The sequence below is a fragment of the Aplysia californica genome, unplaced genomic scaffold (genome assembly GCF_000002075.1).
Source record: "Aplysia californica isolate F4 #8 unplaced genomic scaffold, AplCal3.0 scaffold00557, whole genome shotgun sequence".
In the NCBI taxonomy this organism is placed as follows: Eukaryota; Metazoa; Mollusca; class Gastropoda; order Aplysiida; family Aplysiidae; genus Aplysia; species Aplysia californica.
In genome coordinates this window covers 118,172-119,508 of record NW_004797827.1, presented here as the reverse complement: position 1 = coordinate 119,508, position 1,337 = coordinate 118,172, and the positions used below count along the sequence as shown (strand labels likewise).

General features: G+C 43.6%; 1 protein-coding gene across 1 annotated transcript in view; it reads right to left on the bottom strand.

Moving 5' to 3' along the window:
* The window catches only part of LOC101855048, a gene marked incomplete at its 5' end in the record, with an annotated part of 126,015 nt that overhangs the window by 109,879 nt on the left and 14,799 nt on the right, over positions 1 to 1,337 (bottom strand). The window contains 1 exon segment of the mRNA XM_013087202.2: positions 823 to 999. Coding sequence (XP_012942656.1) covers positions 823 to 999 — 177 coding nt within the window.

Sequence of the window (1,337 nt, the reverse complement as noted above, 5' to 3'; positions counted from 1 at the left end):
CAGCTGGAGAGAGAGAGAGAGAAACGAAAGAAACGTTAAGTGATGAACTTACTTACTTGGGTTGGAGAATAATTAATAAATAGCATTTGTAGAGCGCATATCCCCGCTCAACAGCAGGCTCTATGCGCTTTACACTATATTATTACCCCAGCAGACCATAGAACACTCCGAAACATTCTCAGCTTCCCGGGAAGCATACTGTGCAAGCAGCTGATTAAGCGCTCAAACACTAACAAACTGACAAGATCTTTCGATGTCTAAAGCCGGGTACCTATTTCCCACCTGGGTGAAGTGAGGAAAATTCGTGTAAAGTGCCTTTCCCAAGGACTCAACGTTGGGCCCCTGATGGGATTCCAACCCACGACCTTACGGTTGCGAGTCCGAGAGCCTAACCACTAGGCCACCGACAATAGGCGTCATTGCAAGAGGCACAATGCCATAGCTGCTCCTCAATCCTCTCCAGTATCCATGAAAGGGTCTGCCTGTTTATCGTGCCAATTAACAGCTTGTTGATAATTATTCTTCTGGCTTTTCCACCCTGGTTGCTGTCTCTCCCCGACCCTCTAGAGACACCAGCTTCCCTTAGTCTATCCAAGTGAAAAGCGAACAAGTGCAAGAATAAAATAACCAACAAACAAACAAACAAAGTTTTGATTTTTTTAAATAACTTATTTATTTGTTTATTTATTTGTTTATTTATTTATTTATTTATTTATTTATTTATTTTATTATTTATCTGTACAGCCACAGAAACATCCCCACACGGAGCATAAAGTACGACACGACACGACACGACACGACAATGTACTATCTTCTTCTGACCTTCGCACGTTGGCCTCTCGGTCCAGGTTCCATCAGGAGAGCACGTGACCACCTCAGGGCCGGTCTGACGGAAGCCCCGGAAGCATTCGTAGGACACCGTGCTGCCGTTAGTGACAGCCCCGCTCGTTACGTTCAGGACGCCATTGTTGATGGTAGGGGGGAGGCCGCAGTACACGACTGGGACATGAATATTCATAGAGTGTATGACGAGGACATTTAAAACTATAAGGACATGAATGTTCAAAGAGTGCATGACTAGACATTTAAGACTAGGACAGGAATGTTCAAAGCGTGTATGACTAGACATTTAAGACTAGGACAGGAATGTTCAAAGCGTGTATGACTAGACATTTAAGACTAGGACATGAATGTTCAAAGAGTGTATGACTAGGACATGAAGAGTGTATGGCTAGGACATGAATATTCAAAGATTGAATGGTTGGGCCTCAATATTCAAAGAGTGCATGGCAGGGAAATGAATATTCAAAGGGTACACCTGTACTAAACACTCATAC